At 37.8% G+C, this 17346-nt stretch overlaps 1 protein-coding gene across 2 annotated transcripts in view; it reads right to left on the bottom strand.

The window, feature by feature from the left end:
* The window catches only part of KCNAB2 (potassium voltage-gated channel subfamily A regulatory beta subunit 2), a 1357533-nt gene that overhangs the window by 174239 nt on the left and 1165948 nt on the right, over positions 1-17346 (bottom strand). For both annotated transcript variants that reach the window (XM_044063012.1, XM_044063011.1), the window contains one exon: positions 9367-9487. In XM_044063012.1, coding sequence (XP_043918947.1) covers positions 9367-9487 — 121 coding nt within the window. The remainder of the gene's footprint in view (positions 1-9366; positions 9488-17346) is intronic.

Below are 17346 nucleotides of genomic sequence, written 5' to 3'. Positions count from 1 at the left end.
GTTTGGGTGGTTAGGTAATACATTTGGAAATGTTGGTACAAGTATAATGCAAAGTTTAATTATTTTTGTTATAATCATACTTTTAATAGCTCTTGTATATTCTGTTATTAAAAATCTGCTAATATGCCGTTTTGTGAGGAAAAGTACAGATGCAACGGTTATTATACCTGAAAAAACTCCTACAGCTTACATGTTTGACAACGATATAATTCAAAATAATCTAGGACTGTGATGCTTTATACCATCTGTAGATCAATGTGTATGTTTGTATGCACACCTTTAAGAAGCTATCCAAGGGCTTGCACAAGTGCATAAATACTGAGCACGTGCAAGCCTGACTGCCATTTTGTAGTAAGCTGTTGAGATGTAATTATGTATGTATATAAGGTCTGTCTGTTAATCATTTAGTTTATATTTTATGATGCTGCTATCTATCCTAATGTGTTTATATGTATTAAAGCATCTAAACGAAATACCCCACCTGCTTGTCATCTATGTTAGAGAGGGACGAGTGACACGGTGTCAGAAGTGGCATGTCTAAAAGGACATGATGTCAGAAGCGGCATGTCTAAAGGGACATGAGGTTAGAAGAAGAATGGCCAAAACAATCTGTTGCTAGAAAGAGCTCCAGTTTCTTCCACTTAAGTCCGAGAGGCACTGGAGGAATATAACTGAGTGGATCATCCTTACTGCTTGCATAATTTGTAAAACAGGTCAGAAGTGAATTTCAGATATTAAAACTTGCTCAAAACTATTTCTTATTCACAAAATATGAAACGAAGCATACAGAATGCTCTGAACAATATTCAAATAAACCAGTATGTCCAATATTGATAAAAAATATTCAAATTACTAAGGAAAATTCTTGAAATAAAGCCCTAACTGTATAAAAATAATAAAAATAAGAGGAAATGACCACATTTTCACTGAGCACATATTTTTTTGTATTAATTAAAGATATCCAAGTTATCAGAAATGCAGTATTATAGTAAAGTTATTTTGCAAAATACAGCCATTACAGAGCATATTTCACAAAGTATAGTGTTTCAAAGAGTTTATTGTGCATTTGAATGTTATTACAAGCTCACAGAACAGTTTGTTTATACATAATTACCAGGGCCATATTTTCAGTGTGTTTGTACATACGTTGTGGGCATGGCAGACAAACTTTGAAAACTCAGTGCACTTGTGTTTGACAATAATACTGCACAGAACTGGAAAGCGTTTAAGCAAGAGCACGACATTTTCAAACAGGCTGCATTTTCTGATAAAGATGACCATACAAATGCATTTATTCTGCTTAATTTAGCTGAGTCAGAAGCCATTCAAAGGGAGCATTCATTTGTGTATGCACCTGCTATCTATGCAGGAGAGGGGGAAAACCATCATCTTGTTGTACATGCTGACAGGCTGAGTCAAGGGAGGGCCCTGAGTGCTTAAAATGTAAATTTAGAGACATGTGTAACCCTCAGACAAATGTTACAATGGAAAGGTGCTTATTTTATAGAAGGGATCAAGTCTGGTGAAACTTTTGCAGCATATATAACTGACTTGAGAAACAAGGCTAAAGCATGCAGACTTGGTGATTTAAGGGATTAGCTAATAAAAGACAAACTTGTTTGTGGTATTAAAGATGATGCCGTGAGAAAGATTTTGCTTCATGACAGTGATTTAACTTTGAATAAGGCCACTGAGATTTGACAGCTATACGAGCTTACAGAAAAGCACACAAATATGCTTACGAATGACAAATGCATGTTTCCAGTAACTTCCAGACCTCATGTTGATAGTATGCAGCATGTGGTTAAAAGAAACATACTCAAGCACATGGCAGCAACTGTAACCCCTGCAGCACTCACTGGTAAACCCCAGAGCTTTCTAGCAAGTTCTAGAGTTAGCACAGTCTCAGTGAAGCATAAGAGCGAGTCAGCAAACTCAAAGCATGGGCCCCAACCCAGTTTCATTGCCAACTGTCATAATTGTGGTGGAAAACATGAATCTAAAAGGGAAAGATGTTACCTTTTGGTCAAAAATGCCACGAATGCAATAAATGGAATAATTTCAAAAGGTTTTGTAAATCAAAAGGCCCACATTCTTTCATAAAAAGGGAAGATTTTAAGAAACAAGTTGATCAATTAGAGAGCTGCAACCCTACTCTTTATGTTGAAGATGTGTCAGTGCTTTATGAAACAGTCAATGCAGCAGATTTAAGGGCAAAGAATGAAATATTTTGTACTGTTCGTATAAACGGAAAACCCATAGAGCTCAAAACTGACAAAGGTTCCAAGGGTGATGTTATGTCAGCAGAAACATTTGCTAGTGTGCGTCATGGTGAAAGCCTTGATTTGGCAAGGTGTGTGAAGCTTGCTGCTTATGGTGGTGAAGAAATTCAGACTGAAGGCTCAGTAGTGCTTTCATGTTACTCTGCTGGGAGAAGCTATGACTTGTTATTTTACGTGGTCAAGAGGCACATCCAGTCATTATTACGGCTCAGAGACAGTTTGAAAATGGGACTGCTTTCATTTAATAAGGAAGTCCATCAAGTAAACTTAAAAGACCACTACTCTAATTTCACCCAGTACATTTTTTCTACCTATGCTGATCACTTGGAAGACAAACTAGGGAAGCTTCCAGTTAGATCCAGATGTCAGTCCAGTTATCAGGTCAGCTCGAAAAGCTCCAATAGCTATGCAGGGCAGAGTCAAAGCCAAACTAGATGAAATGTTGCAGAAAGGTGTGATTTATCAAGTTGCAGAACCAACTGAATGGGTATCTTCCATGGTGACAGTTCATAACAAAAGCTCAGATGACATCAGAATAGGTATCGATCCACGAGATTTGAATAAAGCACTAAAAAGACCTCATCATCCAATGTGCACAGTCGAAGAAGTCACTGTTCTCATGCCAGATGCCACTGTTTTTATCTCTTAGTTGCAAAGTGTTCATTTTGGCAAATTCAGCTTGACAAGAAATTATCAATGCTCTCTACTTTCAGTACTTCGTTTGGCAGGTGTAGATTTTTGACAATGCCATTTGGGATAAATTCTGCAAGTGAAGTCTTTCAACGTGCAATGGAACAACTTTTTTCTGAGTATCCTTATGCTATTATAGCAGATGACATACTAGTAGGAGGTAATGGTGAAGCTGAGCATGACAGAAACCTCAGAAAAGTTCAGGAAAGATCACACCAAATGAATCTTTAGCTCAGCCCACAGAAATGCAAATTTAGGCTATAAGAGGTTATTTATGTTGGTCATTTACTAGTTGAGGCTTACAACCAGACCCTTCCAAACAAACAGCCACTCTTGAGATGGTAGCTCCAGACAATGTTCAAGCCCTGCAATGTTTTCCTAGCATGGTTAACTACCTAGGCAAATTCAATCCAGACTTGAGGCAAATTTCAGCACTGCTTAGAGAGCGAATACGTAACGATGTATACTTGTCTTGGTTACAGCAACACCAAAGAGCATCTGATGTCCTGAAACAGAGAACTGTCAGTCCACCAACTCTCAGATACTATGATGTTCACAAACCAGTTACTCTTTCAAAATTTGGTCTTGGTGCAGTCATTCTTCAAGAGGTTCAATCTGTTGCCTATGCATCAAGAACTCTTACCCAAACTGAAATGCAGTTGCCCAGATTGAGAAAGAGCTTTTAGCAATCATGTCTGCATGTTCGATGTTCCATGATTATGTTTATGGTAGACCTATCCAGATTGAAACAGACCACCAAACTCTAGTCACTACAAAATACACTGAACCGACCGATATCGCCAACATCCTGGCAGACAGGTTCAGTGCAAACTTCACCCCCCTCTCACCCCCAAAAGGGCCCATAACCATACCAGAAGAATGTAGTGCCCCTGAAATCACAAACACTCAGGTTAAAACAGCCCTCTCCAAAGCCAAAAACACAGCATCAATGGGACTGGATGGTGTCCCAGGCTGTGTCCTACATGAGCTCAAAGACGAACTAACTCTTCACCTAAACACACTGTTCAAACTCAGACTCTCCACAGCCTAGGTATCCATACAGTGGCACACAGCAACGGTTATTCCGCTCCACAAAGGTGGAGCCACAACAGACGCTGGGAACTATAGCCCTATAAGCCTGACTAGCTTGGTCTGCAAGGCTATGGAGCGCATCATCATGGATCTCATTAACAGAGACATTGGGAAACTCCAAACACTGGACCCTACCCAGTTCGGCTTTGTTAAGGGCAGATCATGCCTCCTAAACCTAGTGGACTTCTTTGAGACAATTACCAAGGCTATAGACGAGGGAAAGGTGGTACACACAGCCTACCTAGACCTCGCAAAGGCCTTCAACACCATTCCCCATTCTGGTATTATAGACAAGCTCACCAGCCTGAACATAAACCGCTACATCATGAGATGGGTTGCCAACTGGCTCACAGACAGAACCCACATGGTGAGAGTTGCGGGAGCTAGGTCCGACTCTAAACCGGTTACAAGTGGCGTCCCCCAGGGCTCAGTCCTAGGACCCCTCCTGTTTGGCATATACTTCTCAGAGGTACAGGCAAGCAAGCACAGGAGGACTATGGCTGACCAAGTTCACAGATGACTGCAAACTAGGGGCTATAACTGACTCTCCGGCTGACACAGACATCCTCCAAAAGGGTCTCACTGAGACAGATACCTGGTGTCAAAATCGTGGCTTCAAGCTAAATGCCAAAAAGTGCATAGTCATTCCCTTTGGAAAAAACAAAGTACCCACAAACTATCACATAGGTGGTTGTCCCCTAAATACGGAAGACGTAATAAGGGATCTGGGGACCCAAGTAGATAATAATCGCTCCTTTGATAATCACACTGCCAGAGTGGTTAGAAAATCCTTCTATGTGGCCCGCCTAAAAACAAAAGGGTTTGCATCCAGATCAAAAGAGGTCATTGTGCCCCTCTACTCATCAGACCCATCATAGAGTACAATGCCCCATTTGAGATGTACCTTACAAGACACCTGCAACAGCTGGAAAGACCACAGAAGTACCTCATCAAGAGGTTAACTGGCCTCAAACAAATGCCCTATGCAGCTTGACTGAAGAAACTCCAGCTGTACTCGGTTGCATACCGCCTACTCAGAGGTGATCTCTGCCTGACACACAAGGCCATGTCCAACCCAGAATTGATGGACATGCTCCACCTAAAGAAAACCACATCCCCTCGAGCCACACGCTTTAGGGATCTAAACCTCACCACAACAATAAATAGGACATGCTGGAGGGATAGATTCCTGTCCCAGAGACTTCCCATGCTTTGTAACAAGATTCCAATCTACATTAGGCAGAGCTCCTCGCTAACACTCTTCAAGAGAAACCTTGACGAGTGGATGGGAAACAGAAAGATTACCCCGGGGATCACTTCAGTGGCTCTGCTGGACAGAGGCACAGGGAACTAATCTTAGGGAGCGGAGAAAGCCAACACATTCTGGCTAGGCATCTAAATGCCTTCGGGCAGAGAGCCTAGTACCTACCTATGAACCTATGAGAAAGCCTGTGCCTTCAGCTCCAGCCAGATTGCAACGTATGATGTTGAGAATGCAAAAGTATAATTTCAGTCTTGCCTACAAGAAAGGCAAACTCCTTTATTTTGCTGATACATTGTCCAGATTGCTCAGAAACACCATTAAACAGCATGCAAATGAGAACCTTGATTTTCAAATCATGGAAGTGAGAAATTTTTCTTCCACACGTCTTGATGAGTTGATAGATCACACAGATACAAAGGCTCAACCACTTAATCAAGGATGGCATCAAAACAATCTAGTTTACCTTATTTTCCATACAGAGATGGGATTTTGTCTGACAAAAGTATCATAATGAAAGGTCCGAAAGTAATTGTTCCAAAGTCCTTGCAACAAGAGTACATTACTATTTTGCATCGTGGTCACCCAGGAGCCCACTATACCAAAAGAAGGGCGAGAGGTTTAATATTTTGGCCTTCTATGTCACAAGATATTGACAGAGTACTTTTATCTTGTTACGTGTGTAACAGTACAAAGCCACGTCAACAAAAAGAACCACTTCAGCAAAACCAGATTCCTGAACTACCTTGATCGACAGCAGCCACTGACATTTTCGAGTGGAATGGTCAGAATTACTTTGTTTTAGTAGACTCTTACTCAAATTGGTTCGTGATTGACCTACTTCCTAACCTAGCATCCATTAATGTCATTACTTAGATGAAGCGTAATTTTGCAGTCCATGGTAATCTGCACAAAGTTATTTCTGACAATGGCATGCAGTTTACAAGCCAAGAGTTCAAAAGATTTGCCAAAGAATGGGATTTTACTCTACAATGTCACAAGTAGCTCTGAGTACCTGCAGTCAAATGGTTTGGCAGAATGTGCAGTTCAGAGTGCAAAACTGTTATCAGAGAAGTCAAAACAAGACAATAGTGATGTTTTCTTGAATCTCTGAAACGTTCCTCATAATAAACATCTTGGTTCACCTGCTCAGCGACTTCTGTTGTGACAAACCAGAACCACATTACCAATCAGTAGTCAGTTGTTGGTTCCATGTATCAAGAACAACAGGTCAGTGAAAGCCAATCTGTTGAAGTAGCATTTAACCCGTTAGTCCTACTACGATAAGACCAGCAAACTGCTCAATCCATTACGAGAAAGAGAAGTGGTAAGGATACAAACATCCAAAGGTTATGATCAGATTGCTGTCATGAAGAATATTTGCCCAGAGCTGATATTGTATATTGTGGAATTTAGCCAGAATCGGAAACATTTGAGACCAGTATCTGAACCTATACCACAGCACATAGCCTGTGAGAAAGAGTGTTTATCTCAGAGTGAGATGTCCAGTGTTCCAATTTCAGAGGAAGTTCCAGAGAATATTCCTGTTCCTATGATGAAGCTAGAAGTTCCTGATACAAATTGTTCACCGAAGACTGTTCTTGTTGCTAAATTCAGTTCAGATTTTTATGTTACGAGATCCGGTCGTATTCCAGACCATGTAATAGATACATGGCAACTTGGACATCAACATTGCGTTTGTTTCTAATGTCTATAATAATGCATGTCTATCTCCAATGTGGTTTTTACAAAGGGGAATCTTTTTAAAGGGAGGATGTAGATCAATGTGCATTTTTAAGAACCTTTAAGAAGCTATCCAAGGGCTTGCACAAGTGTAGAAATACTGAACATGTGCGAGCCAGTTTTTGTAGTAAGCTGTTGAGATGTAAGCATGTATGTATGCAAGGTCTGTCTGTTAATCATTTTGTTTATATTTTATGATGCTGCTATCCATCCTGATGTGTTTCTATGTATTAAAGCATCTAAACGAAATATCCCGCCTGCTTGTCATCTCTGTCAGAAAGGGACGAGTGACAGCATCAAAGGAGGGAGGCTGTAGTGGATATATATTTCTTTCCTGCTTATTTTATAAAACATCTATCTTAAAACTGCTGCAGTGTGTTTTTACATTTTCCTTTCTCATACAACGAACAGCTTGATTTTAGTTACAAGTTCATCAGAGCTGGTGTTTCTTCTAATCATGCAACCTTGAAAGAAATTTAAGTAAACTGTACTTTATGGAACATGTACTTGCATGGAACTTAGTTGGAGATAAGCTTGTCGAAAGTGAACACATAAACCATGTCAAGATAATAGCATGAAAATTGTTTTAAGCTATCCTTCCATCTGCATCTGTCTACTCCTTTTACCTTGAGAATGTGTACATGGCTTTTATCACAATTATAAAAGCTTTGAACCTTGTATTTTGTTTTCTATTTCAGAAAATATAGAATGGCTTGTATCTGTCCATATAGCTGAACATCCCTCTATAACTGAGATATTTCATATCATGATGCTATTCTAATAAATAATGTGTTTGCATCCAGAATCTTTGACAGTTTGGGTATTGAACGTAATATGTGTTAAATATTCATTTCCATGGTATTAAGTGACTTGCTCAAATTCACAGCAGAGAAATAAAAACAGTTGATAATTCAACTCAGAACTACTGAAAAAAGCTTGCTAGGAGCAAAAAGCCTTAATCCTGTGTGCTAAAATGCTCGACAGCTATATACTGCAGCAAAACTTTACACTGTTCAAAGAAGCTTCTTTAGCTGGGGACCTGGGCTCTTTTATTACAGAGGTCAACAGTTGGATTTGAATGTTGGGAAGAAAGTGACTTTTATTTTCTGAGACTGGTCAAGAATGATGAGAAAAGCTTGGTATGTGGGAGTGCTCAACAGATGTAGGAGAATCGATTAGCCCAGGTTGTGCATCAGAAATTCATGAAATACTGTCAGTATGTTGACGGAAATCTTACTGTTTTCATATTGTGTTAATGCATTAACGTGAATTTTCTGAAGGGTATGACGTCTGAAATTCAAATGTCTGTCATTATTTTCTAACTTCAGTCTTTAATGATCTGCCACTAATTTGCCAGAAAAACACAATTTTATGAAAAATGAACCAAAAATATGAATAAAAAATCTGGACATTCTGCGAAAATCTGTACAGTTGAGAGGTATGTGTGAATATAAACTGGCAGAATGCCTCCAGGTTTCCTTACATAATTTTCAGTGTTATCTTTTTTGTGGCCTTCTCTTACCATTAAGTTAATATGTCTCAAATCATAACAGGAAAAGCAAGTTTCAGGATGGCAGTCTGCATTCATAAAAATGACAGAAATCTTGGGCAGTTTTTTTTTTTTCCCAATCTGGCTACATTCAGAACAAAGCAACTAAAATGTTTCAGCTTCTAAATACAAAAGTTTCATTAATAAAACCCAATAACAGAAAGCAGAATTTTTGAAATGATTTTAGCAGTTTTTTTTAAGCAAAACCCGCTGACCTGCTTGATAAGTTCTTTTTGATACTACTTCAGTGGTGGTATGAAAAAAAAAACTGACACAAAAGGGCTACTCCAACCTTTTAGAAAATGCACTCTCAGGCACTGAAGATGACAAAATGACTGACTTGAAAGAGATTCCCTTCAAAGGATGCTCTGTAAGTGGCTGCCATTTATTGTTACAAGAGGTTAACTACATCTTACTACTGACAATCTGATCTGAAATGTCATGTTATTCAGCACAACAAATATTACTGAATGCCATTAAATCTGATACTTCAGAAAATTATGGGTTTTATATCATTCATTCCACCACAAAAGCAAAAATGTTCTTAATGCTGTGCAAATGAACAATAATCATTTATTGTATACTACCATATGAATTTCAGCTGATTGAAGAGAGAATATATCAATACTCTTCTCTATTTTTACCTCTTTTTAATTAAAATGATGTTTTACTTCAGTAACTATAAAGTTTTCTAAACAAAATGCTTTCATTCAAGACAATGTGACCCAATGGAATTAAAGATGTCTTACCAATTTTATGGAAAAGTTCTGGTAACTGTACTTCCACCTTTTCTCGTTGAAACATGTGATACTCAGCCTGTTCACAGATTGGTGGAATCAAATTGAATTGTCGGGCTACCGAATATGCTTCCTAATAAAATGTAAAAGACAGCTGTGTAAAATGTGTTGCAAATACCACATGTACAGACTTATTACATTTTTATTTACAGTTTGCTGTGCATAATATCGTCTTGGAGCTACCAAGACATGATCACTGTCCAGCATTAGAGAATTCCAGAGAAAAGACAATCAGTCGTGTTCAAAGATAGCAAATATAGATAGATAAAGCAGAAGAATGAACAAAGTATGAATAAACATGCATATCATGGATTAATACTGAAAGTGAACAGTGTCACTGTACAGAAATTAAGCTGGCAACTACTAGCAAGTAAAATACATGTCCTGTGAAAGAAAAGAAAATATACTAAATGTAACAGGCCAAATCCCTTTCAGAGATTAGCACCAAAGCAGGTCAAACATTTTAGGATTGGGTCAAACCAGACTTGCAGAACACATCAAATAGCTTCCAAATAAAAACTTCAATCATGTGTTATAAAAGTCAAAGACAAATAGTAAACATGAAAACACATCAACCAACAATACCACTATTTGCACCATACAGGCTAATGTAAAAAAAGAACAATCATTAAAAACAGAAATCCAGCTAAAAATCAGAGACTATTAACATGCTTACAGACACAGGTGCATCAATCACCAAAGTGAATTAAGTTATCTATAATCAGTTAAAGCCAAGACCAAGATTAAAACCTGTGACCACAAAATTATACGCTTACAAATCTAAAAAAACTGCAGAATGGTACCTCCAATATTTGCAGTGTATTAAACTGATTTACTTTATGTTAAATGTTTTATTCTATAAGTTGCTTTTGATCTTCTTTTGAATATCAGGGACAGTCTAACTTGGTCGTAAAGACTCCTTTTCATTAAAGGCCCAGGGAGAAAAGCTCCATCATTTAAGATCAACTGGTGGCACAACAGAATTCACATTGAGTTCAGAGAGAGACAGCATGGTAAAACTGTGATTAAAATAGTGACAGCATTTACACAAAATCTGCAGATGGGTAAAAATCAATGTACTTATTCTGAAAGAAAATTAATAGGGTAATAGTATAGAATGTCAGTGCTGTACAAAGAATATTTACTAAGTAATACTGTGAAGTATAATATAGCCTGCACTGATGCAGGAGAAACCTGCAGTAAGTATTAAGTCATGACAGTAAACAGATGAAGCAAACGTGACAAAAAAAAAATGTTAGTGGACAGGATAGATTAACTGACTCAGGAGGAATAATAATTTTCCATTACAATATTCAATACTTCAAATACAGTTGGTTTAAGACTTTGATTTCAATTGCTTTCTTGGCAACCACCAGAGTTAAACTTAGCAACGCCTTACAATGTCTAGGGAATTTATATCTTGCACCCTAGCTCAAAAATAATTTCCTAATTGCACCATTTGCTCAACCAATATTTCTGACAGAGTGTTCTGTAGGGAATTTCTGAAGTCTGTCAATTGATTACACTCCCAAAAAATACCTCTGTCTTCTCCATCACACCTGCAACATTTGCCATTTACCTGAGGAAAAAAATTCTATGGCGTCTGCTTGAGGTATAAAATACCTATGCAAACACTGCAGAGCAAAAATTCTAAAATGTTTTAGACTTTGTTGCATACTTGGGAGCCATACATATGTCCTCCCATTGCTTCCTTGTGAATGCCAAATCCAATGTCTCTCTTCCTAATCTTTTCTAACCTCCTCTGATTCTCATAGTTATCATGCAATATTTTATATGCCCTACTAATTATCCTTTTTAAAACAGCAGCTTCGGTGCTATATTCAACTAAGAACTCTACCAGAACAGTTCTTTCAATTAGGATTCCTCTACTCCTTTCTCCTTGTCCGCACTCTGATATCAATTCTTGCTAGGGAAGGCAAACTGTACCCTGCAGTCAAAATATCTTTTTTTGGCCTCTTCCCATTACATTACCGTTCCCTCTCTAATTATTTGCTCCCAATATCTTGGTTCCTTTGCCAGTTTTCTCCAATGAATTCCAGCCCTCTCTTGCCTATTCTCTATACCTCTAATTGCAGTCATACCCATCAGCAAAATCTCCTTTCTTTATTCTCGTGTTGGCTTAGGTCTTGGAATACTTTCTGCTACTTTATTAATATATTATTCTGTATGTCTACTGTTATTCTCTCTAAGGATTTGCACCCAAAATCCCACTCTCTCTCTATTTCTTGAATTCCCCCATTTCATCATCATCATCCCTTTCCACTTTGAATTATAGCTTTCTGCTTGTATTAGATTATATGAGCCTTAAATGTGTAGCTCTAAGATATCCCTTTAAATTAGGTAATCCTACACCAACATATTCCTTTGAAAGGATAAATTTATCCCACTTGACCCTTGCCCTTTTCCCCTCCCAGAATAACTACTTCAACTCTTTATTAATAATTGTCTACAACTTCTCCTCTGGTTGATGGACATATGTCTAAAATGTATATAAAACTAAGGGACTAAAAATCATTTTCACTGATTGTATCTTGCTATCCATTATCCATAAGCAAATGCTTCCAGTTTCTCAGTTTTTGTATTATCTTTAGTTTAATCTCTTCCTACATATCCTTAACTGCCATAACAGAATCCTTTTTAATCCATATTCCTAAATACTTCATTTTATTGTGTCCCCATAAATATGAATATTGCTGGACCAATTCATGTGTGGTACACAGTTTATAGCTATCGCATTTGTTTTATCTTCATTAAGTTTATATCCCGAAAAGACATAAAACTATTTCAAGATATTCACAATACTGAAAAGCCCTTTTCTGGTTTTATCAGGTACAAAACAATATTGTATGCAAATAAAGCCAACTTTCCTTGATTACCATATCAATTATATCCTTAAATTTATTTTCTTTGTCAATAGGTCTACATATAAAGCTAATAGCAAAGTGGAAAGAGGATACCCCCACCTAGTTCCTCTGTTCAGACACAACTTGTCAGAGAGGAACCTTCACACTTTAATTCCTGCCACCAATCCCTCTTATAACCTCCTGATTAACCTTATTACATCATACATTATTTATTATTATTACTATTATTATTATTATTATTATTATAATTATCATCATCAAGGAATGCAAATGCTTCCATTGCTCTACTCATAAAATCCCAGCTTACTCTGTTAAATGCTTTCTCTGCAGCAAGACCCACCACTAACAACAGTATTTTCTTACACTCTGCTTCCCTCTGAAACATCACTATTACAACCATGTCCCTGTACACTCCTCCATGCATATTCAATCACGTCACAATTACTTACAATTACCCCTCCCCCCCCATTTTTGTACATGGGTCAGGGTGTCACATCAACACGAGCCAGTTTTCATACTGCTGGGTGGCTAGCCCTGCTGCTGCTGTTCTCCCATATCACACATACACATCTATGGCCAATTTAATGTGTCCAGTCCACCTACTGTATGTCTTTAGAATGTGGAAGGAAACCAGAGTTCTCAGAGAAAAAATCCAAAAGAAATGGCGAACATAGGGAGGACATGCAAATTCCATCACCACCTTGGCACCCCAGACAAGAATCAAACTGACGAACCTCTTGCTGTGAGGTGACAAAGTTAACCACTCTGCCAGTGCCGTCTATTGTTTCAAAGAAATCTAATGTCTACAAGTGATTACTATAAAAATAACATTCCTAGCAAATAATTAGTCTGTCTCATTTCAAAGTCTCCATCTTCTTCTGAACTACATTTTCACTTTCATAAAACCAACTTTCCCAGATATCCAATAAATATATATCCTATTTATCCCTCAATGTACTCCTATGACAAGGATATGCAATATACATTGTCATGGTGGCCTGGCTTAAGAGCAATGACAGCACTCAGTCAGTGTAGGGTTTTAACGCCTACCACAAATTAAGGCCCACAGCAACAGATGAAGGCACTAAAGGAAGGGGTGTCTCTATGTTCTTAAAAAATCCACTTCCAGGCTTGACCAGGAACCCCTCATGTCCAACTTACTATCAACAAAACTCATATCATATCAATGCTAACTATAACACCACTTTCTATGTCGCCCACATCTCATACCTCCTACCTAAATAGTATGGAGTTCCTAGGCTTTAAACCTAACACCATTCTCTTAGGTGATTTCAACTACCTTTCATCAACTGAGAGACTTATACATCCTCAATCATGTATGCCCAGAAATTGCTGGACTTCATCAGTACTTAATTAAGCTGCACCCCAAACAGGGGATGATAAAATCCTGGTCTTGGCCCTTACCAAACTAGGACATTTTTACTCCTTGCCAATTGTAACTTCCTTGCTGGTTAAAACTGAGTCACATTTTCCAAAACCTTAGTATTCAGAGATTATAAGAAAGCTAATCTACTAAAACTGAGAGATGAACTGGCTATATTCAAAACCCCATTCCAACTTGATAACCCCATTAATTATATGGAACCCTTTAACTCCAAAGTCTATACAGATGCATAGATGCAACTAGCCCCCCTTCAAAGAAAATGTAGTGCCAAATTTAAAAATAAACTCCTATGATGGAACCCAAATATAAACAGCCTTGTAACAAATAAAAAATGCACTGCACACAAAAATAAGTTTAACCTTCATTATGCCAAAAATGCTCTCACTAAACTTAACTGGGAATTCTGTACACTGATGAACTCAACCAAAGCCAGATACAAGGTAGAAACAAACAGGTGAAGGATGACTACAAAACCCATCTTCATCTGTGTTAGAAACTTCATAAACAATGCCCAGCACTGCATAGAGCTAATAATAAATGATATCATATACTCAGACCCAGAAGAAAAAAAATAAATCTACTGGTCGATGAATTAATCTCAGTCTTTACCCCATCCTCTCCTCCTATAGTCCTAGATCGCATACACATATTTACACTTTCTCTCAAAACTCCCAGAAAGAAGTCCTTAATGCACTATAGAAAGCCAGGAATACTACTTCTATGGAACTGGATAATATACTGACAAGCCTGAAAAAAGATTTGTCAGATCCCTTGACAGAGGCTATTCAATAGCACTCTCTAAACAGGTTTCCCACCAGATGAATGTAGGACAGTGACAGTCATCTCCTTGCACAAAGGTGAAGTATCAATGGATACAGGTAGATATACACCCATAAACCTGACCAGCCTCATCTGTAAGACTATGTGAAGGATCATTATGGGAATTAGTAAACAGTTAACCTAAAACTCTCAGCCCAAGGCAGTTCAGCTTTGTCAATGGCAGATCCTGCCTACTTAACCTGGTGAACTTCTTAGAGAAGGTACTTTTTCCAGTAAAATTAAGCTTGTAGCAGGTGTTGCTGAAAATAAAGCCTGGGTATATTTCCAAATGTAAAACAGAAAGTGGCATGATTGAAGTAGGAACAAAAGAAAAAAGTTGCTCTTAATACCACTACAATGGTATGTGTAGTACAATATCCTCACAATATAGACCTGTGTCTCGCTAGTCATTAGGAAATTGCTGGCCTGTGCCATTTCTAAACATACTCTCAGTTGTATTTGCACACAACATTGGGTGCTGTCATTTGACTTATTAAATGCCCTCCGATTAGATTAGTGAAACTTGGCTAAATACTTGGCTGCTTATACTGTCGTATTCTTGTTGTTCATCTGTTCTAAGCCTCTGTCTTAATACCTTTATATAGCTTTTTTGCACTATATGGCACTATCATTTATAGGAATGAAATAAATTATGTCTTAATGGAATTTATAACTTTGTCACACAGTGTTGACTCACTAGTCTCTCTCAATTTGTATTTGAAAATAATAAGGCGGTACTGCTTTGTTTGCTCACTTTGAAAAACTTGTTGCATTTTGGCTGAATAATATATACCTGTTTTAGTTCATCTCTTAACCCCAAAACTGTGTGCCAGGGGTTTCACTCATTTACCAAAGACAGGTAGAATCCACAGAGCGTGTGTGTGTGTGTGCATGTGTGTGAGAGATGGGTACAATTGGTGCAGCCGTTGATAATGTGTCCACTGTAGTATCAAACAGTAGTAGCTATTAAAGTGGGGTGTGTAGAACAGATTATAACAAAGACTTGAATCATCAACAGTCAGAGTAAGGCCTGCAGATCATTGTGCTATATAATGTGAATATCATTATGTCAGATAACCCAGTTATACTTTCCATTGTATTTTGGGATATATATTAATTAGAATGATGATACTTCTCTTAACATAGCACTCTGTTGTTAAAAACACTGCTATAAGAAATTATTGTGATTACTCTCAATTACTCCAACATCTGTTTATATATGTTAAAACAATGTAGTATGTAAAAGACAATACAGTACAGTGCAAAAAACTGTTACATTTATCAAGAAGAAAGTCAAATTAATGGTATTTTTAGCAAATGTTATAACAGCAGGTATAACAGCTTTAGTAATGTCAGTTTAAATTTTGTCAAAGATTCAACTGTCAGATTTTTTTTTCACCTAGGTATGTCACACCATGGTTTTTATGTTTTAATAATAATAATGCAAACTGCTTTTGTGAGGTAAATGCTCTGAACGTAAATGTTTTCTTACTGGAATGTTAGTAACAGTTATTTGTTACATAACAAAATGTATAGAGATGTTTAAATGTTACAGTGAGCCTTCATTTCAAAATGTTTGATTTTTACTACTTAGCAAATTTATAAAAATATTTAGTTTCTACTGTGAGTATGTAGTCTAAAAATTTTGATTTGATTGAGTTTACATTTATTTAAACAGTGTGTCAAAAATGCATGGTAGGGTATAAGCAGGCATGGGCTTTGCAGTGGTGCAGCGGTTAATGCTGTCGCCTCACAGCAAGACGTTCTCCAGTTCGATTCTCGGCTGGGGTGCCGTCTGTGTGGAGTTTGCATGTTCTCCCTGCATTCGCGTGGGTTTCCTCCGGGTACTCCAGTTTCCTCCCACATTCTAAAAACATGCTTCTGGAGCATTTCTCCCCGAGCCTCCGCTGAAAACAGGATCCGTGGAACCTAGTCGGACTTTCCCGGTCAACGAATGTTAAATAAATAAAAAATAAAATAAAAAAAACAGAGTGAATATTTACACTGTGTATAATTTGTATTCAGCTGCTTCTTATAGGGTTGTTGTTGTTGTTTGTCTTTCAGCTTTTCCCAGTTAGGGGTCGCCACAGCAGAACTCCGGTCCGCTAATGACTGGCAGTAGACTTTCACAAACGCCGAGGTGCCAGCTCGACATTCAACCTTCAACGAAGGCACACCATTTACGCATGTCTTTCGAACACCCACCCAACCGCGAGGAGGACATGCAGACTCCACACAGAAGGCACTCCCCGCACTCCAGCCGAGATTGTAGGGTATAATATGGTATATTACTAACATATTAGCACTTTCAGGTTATATGCACCGTAACATGAATGTATAGTTAAGATGTATGTTATACTGTGTTATGCGTATGAAGCTTGAATGACCAAATATAGTGTAAGTATAACACAGAATGACTGCCACTCTAGCAATGTATTAAGGCTATCATATACGTGTTAAGAAGCGTTTGTATTTCAGCACTTTTTATGTAAATTATATTTTTTGTTCATTTTTGTTAGTATAAATGTGTATTATACATGTTTTCCTTTCTTTCATAGAAATAGAAACCACCTTGAGGTCTGGTGGCGGATGTGGGTCTACATTTTAGCAGGTTGAGAGGTACGTGCAAATAAATTGCTTTATAGAATTAGGCATATCCAAACCTCTCAAATGTCCCCAATTTTGGCTCAAAATGTTGCTCTTCCCCTAATAATCCCTCCGCAAAATGGCAGTTTTGGAAGAACACGTGGAGGATTTACAATTAATAAATAAATAACTGTAATAATCAGTTATAGATTACTTTTATTTCAGAAATGCATGTAG

This window comes from Protopterus annectens, chromosome 2.part1, assembly GCF_019279795.1.
Source record: "Protopterus annectens isolate FY-2018-M chromosome 2.part1, PAN1.0, whole genome shotgun sequence".
In the NCBI taxonomy this organism is placed as follows: Eukaryota; Metazoa; Chordata; order Ceratodontiformes; family Protopteridae; genus Protopterus; species Protopterus annectens.
This window is presented reverse-complemented; position numbering and strand designations above follow the sequence as displayed.